General features: G+C 56.3%; 1 protein-coding gene across 1 annotated transcript; it reads right to left on the reverse strand.

The window, feature by feature from the left end:
* Positions 1 to 2,826: 2,826 nt before the first annotated feature.
* On the reverse strand, positions 2,827 to 4,456 carry HELT (helt bHLH transcription factor). Its single transcript, XM_009910870.2, has 4 exons — positions 4,267 to 4,456; positions 3,800 to 3,904; positions 3,561 to 3,657; positions 2,827 to 3,425 (listed from the first exon to the last, which is right to left on the reverse strand). The coding sequence occupies exons 1-4, from the start codon at positions 4,291 to 4,293 to the stop codon at positions 2,932 to 2,934; spliced, it is 723 nt and encodes a 240-aa protein (XP_009909172.2). The 5' UTR covers positions 4,294 to 4,456; the 3' UTR covers positions 2,827 to 2,931.
* Positions 4,457 to 4,669: the final 213 nt, after the last annotated feature.

Below are 4,669 nucleotides of genomic sequence, written 5' to 3' on the forward strand. Positions count from 1 at the left end.
TGTCAGAGCAGCTCTGCTACAACGACAGGCTGAGGGGGCTGGGGTTGTTCAGCCTGGAAGAGACTCACGGAGATCCAGTAGCAGCCTTCCAGTACCTGCAGGTGGCCTACAAGGAGGATGGAGAGAGACTGTTGAGGACAGCCTGGAGTGATAGGATGAGACGCAGTGGCTTCAAGCTAGAGAAGAGTAGATTTAGACTGGCTGTTAGGAACAGGTTATTTACCGTGAGGGTAGTGGAACATTGGAACAGGCTGCCTGGGGAACTGGTTCAGGCCCCATCCCTGGAGATATTCAAAGAGAGGCTCAACAGGGCTCTGGGCAACCTGATCAAATTGAGGATGCCCCTGCTGACTGCAGAGGAGGTTGGACTAAGTGACTTTCAGAGCTCCCTTCCAATCCATTCTATGATTCTATGAAGTAAATGACAAGTGAGAGTATCAGATACAGAACTGCAACCCCCCATTTTGCTATCCTTTGATTCCCAAAGAATTCTTTGCCTTCAGTGTAAGTAAATTACTGATGTGACTATGCACAACTATTTTGTGGGTTGAAAAGAGTTATAGTGCATGTAGGACTTGAAAAGTGTGAGGAAAAAAAGAGAGTTCAAGTAACAGGGAGAAGAAGAGGTAGAAAAGAGGATGTGAAAGGCATAGGGAAGGCAAGGCAAAATAAGACACAAGAAATCTGAAGCTCTAAGAAGGAGGAAGATGCTAGCTGAAGGAAAGGAATAAGAAATGACTCAGCAAGTCATTCATCATTGGGATTGTTAGCCAAGCAGGTGTGTAAGAGAGAAGCTAGTATTTTGGAGGCCAGGTATGTCCTTTAACTGGCCCAGCACAGGTGATGCCCACCTCCTACCTACTCCCAAATAACAGTGATATCCACCTCCTACCTGCTCCCACCAGACCTGGTGGGTGCTCTGAGCTAAAATAATTCCAGGAAAACAGAATAAAACAAAAAAAAAACCAAACCAAACCAAACACACACACACAAAATAACCAAACAAAACACCAACAAAAAAGACTGCTAAAAATCTCTGCCCTCCAGGCACAAAATGTAAGATAAAATACGGAGAGGTGAGCTGGACTTGTGTTAAAGCACAGAGAATGTCTATCCGGGGAAGCTCTATGCCTGCTGACCTGCGGATTCCTCTCCGTGCGCCCCTGCAGGAGGATCACCCTGCGCGGGAGCAGAGCAGACGATTGGATGTGGATCCTGGCTGAGGAGGCAGCTGGGCTCTCATCCTCGGTACTTTAGAAGATGCCAAGATCACTTTTCAGTTTGTGGGGCCAGGGGGCAATCTCAGAGCCCTGCACGGACAGAAGGAGGGGGTGAGACTTTTATCTTAAAATCATTGTAAAGCCAAAGAGGGGTTTATTCTCCACAGCTAAATGAAAAGGGAAAAAAAAATCCAGAATAACATCATTGGAGATACAAAGACTGTCATGGGCCAGTGCAAGTTTGCAAAATTGTATGTAAATGACCCCAGTTTTGACCGTGGTTGCCCCCTGCTAATCTACTTAGTAAAGGAAAGTTTTGATTAATTTGGTTAACATTTGGCTAAAATGCTGACTATATTCATCATTTGTATTTCCAGGAAAACGCTGTATCTTTAATTCTTTGGAGCCAAAGGGGGTTCAGAAGAGTTTACTGCTCACAGGTTAAAAAATGTGCAGCATTGTCTCCATATTCCACACCCAGCACTGGTGAAAATGAGTGTAGGAGACGTGTTTTCCTAACAGTCACCAGCCACTCTGCTGCTGCTGCTGATCCCATATTGTTCTATGTACACTGAGCAAGAGGGAGGTTTAACATCCTAAAGGTGTTCCGAGGAAATGAGTGGGGATTTCTCCCCTCTCTGGCTGATTCATTACGTTATCGCTCCGTGTGACCTTTTCCCCACTAATCTGAAATAGCAGCTTTTCCTGTATTTACAGGTTAAATGGAAGATACACATTCTACTTTTTACTCATTGTAATGAAGGTCTTTTTGTCTGTCTCTGAATAAAGGGTCGGGTTGGTTTACAAATTGTGGGTCAGCCCATTCGGTGACCTGGGCAAACACCCCGGGTCAAACCTCCTCAAAGCCTCCCCACCCAACTGGAATAAGTTAATTTACCCCTCGCCGACTCCGGCTCCGCTAGTCATATCCCGGGTGTCCGGGAAGGTGCCTGACGTCCTTTTGCCCTCCTGCCTGAGGGGACCGCAGCTGCCCTGCCAGGCACGACGTCGGCAGCGAGTTTGGAAGAAGTCGCTCTCAAAAACTTTGATTTGGTTTATCCCCGGCACCGCCGCGGCTGCTGCCTGCCTCTCGGTCCCCTTATTCCTCCTCTGAATGAGCTACTGCTACTCAGAGAACAGCCGGGAGATCCCGGTGTCTTTCAGAGGCGTGTTCCTAGGAGCATCTCATGGGATTCAGGAAGGCAGGGCATCCCCCACCCCGCGGGACAGCTCCAGTGACGGCCGTGGAGCAACGTCCCACCGTGTCCTGCCCTGCCCACCCGCAATGCCAACCCGCGACCGGTGCCCCCAGCAGCCATCCCCTGTCCCTCGCCGACCACGTTTTGCTTGTTTTTTTCCCTGTGGGGAAGAAGAAGGGGACCCCCAACGCCACCCGAGGAAGCTCCCTCCGGGGAAACAAGAGGGGACGGCGGGTGTAAGCATTTATTCCAAGGCATTGCTTGTACAGGCACTGCACCCAGAGGTGGGAAAAAAGAGCCGCGGGAAGGAGGCGACGAGGGAGTTACAGATCCAGGCCCCCGAGAGGACGGACGGGAGCGGAGCTGGGCTTTTGGGGCTGGCAGAGGCCGGGAGCTCTCCGCCCTCTGCGACCTCCGCGCATCTCCCTGCCTCCGGCAGTCTCCCCGTGCGCCCGGGAGTAACTCGCAGAGTCCGCGGTCATAAATAGGATTTTTCGGGTGGGGCTGAGTCTCTATAGCATGGAATGGTGCTGGCCCGGGGGCAGGCCGAAGGCGTTGGGGTGGGAATGGCCGAGAAGGTTGAGGTAGTGGCGGTCCAGCCCCTGCACGGAGGAAAGGAAGGTGCTGCGCTGCTGGCCGGGACTGGCGAGGGGCACGGCGGCGTTGGGGAGATGGTAGGGCAGGGAGGGGCTGCGTGCAGCACCGTGCCAGGGAAAAGGCCCCCCCGCGGGCGGCTGGAGAACGGCCTCGCCGGGACTGTGGCTGTGCCCGGAGCACTCGGGCCCAGGGTGCAGCTGGTAGGAAAAGTCCGGCTCCGGGAGGGAGCCCAGAGAAGTGAAGAGGGGCTCGGTGACGAAGCGCGCTTTGGACTGGAGAAAGGCCAGGATGCGGGCGTATTTTGTGTCTTTGGTCTCCATCCTCTCCACCGTCGTCAGGTAGTGGACCAGGTTCTTCATGCACTCGTGGTAGCCGTAGTGGAAGTAGTTAGCGAACTCGGAAAGCAGCTCTGCTGGAAAGGAAGGGACAGCGGAGCCGAGCTCCTCAGGGTCTGGCCGGAAGGGGCAGGGGTGACCAAGGGCCGGACCTATGCAGCGGGTTTCCCGACGGGTGTCCCGGCGGGAGGCCGCGCCCGCCCACCTACCCTTCTCCCGGCCACGAGGGAAGTCCGCCGAGTGCAGGGCCCGCAGGTACTGCACCGTCATCTCCAGGATCTCCGCTTTCTCCAGCTTCCCCGAGCTCTGCAACAGGCGAGGGAAAGGGGCATCACCTCTCCCCTGTGTCTGCCCGTCAGGCTGCCCCACCAAGTCCCCCCACTTCGGGAGGGGTGTCGCTCCATACCGGCGAGAGGGACGCAGGGGCTGCCCCCCCTCCCCCGCCTACCTGCTTGGCCAGAGCCATGGGTACCGTCTTCCCCAGCTCGGTGAGGCAGCGGTTGATACGGTCCCTCCGCCGCTTCTCAATCACTTTGTGGGAAACCGGCGTCCTCTACGAAACACACGGGGGTGCGTTAATAGGGGAGGGAGGGAAACCAGGTCCGTCCTCGCTGGGGAAGCCGCCCCTGACCCCAATTCCTCCACGGCAACCGGTCCCGGCCGGGCTCCGAGCAGCGGCGCCGGGCGTGACACGGCCCAGGGAGGGATGCTCCGGCGGCGGGTCCTCTCCGCGCCACCCCGAGGGCTCCCTGTCTGAGAGGGCGGCGGTAGCACGGCAGGCTTGTTTTGGGGGGTGGGAAAATAGTTGTTTTGTTGGGGTTGGAATCTCTTTAAAGGGAAAGGCGGTGAGGGGACCAGGTCGGTTCTGTCCGGAGGCTCCGCAGAGCTGTGCGCGCAAGGCGGACGGCCACTCACCCTCCGCTCCTTGAGTTTGGAGGCCATGGTGGACACTGCATCCCCGCTCCCTCTGGGTCCCTTATAAAGCCATCACTACTTGGGGGGGACCCCGGGGGGCCTTCACGGGCCCGCTGATCCCATAGGATTAGGGACGAGCGGCGCCCGGGGAATGTATGCATTAAAGATCAGGGTGGAAGAGGGCGAGAGAGGGATGAGGGTTGGGGTTTTTTTTCTTCTCTCTTCTTCTTCCTTTCCACCCCCCTCCCCTCCCCTCCTCGCCCCCGTCCACGCAGCCAGGGGCGGCCCAGCTGTGTCGCCCCACGTGGACCTCGGGGACACACGTGACGGTTCCACAATAGCGGCGGGGATGGGGCCGGGGATGCGGCGAGAGGGGCGCAGGGCGCGGTACCGCGTCCTGCGT

The sequence above is a fragment of the Dryobates pubescens genome, chromosome 1, assembly GCF_014839835.1.
Source record: "Dryobates pubescens isolate bDryPub1 chromosome 1, bDryPub1.pri, whole genome shotgun sequence".
NCBI classification, from domain to species: Eukaryota; Metazoa; Chordata; class Aves; order Piciformes; family Picidae; genus Dryobates; species Dryobates pubescens.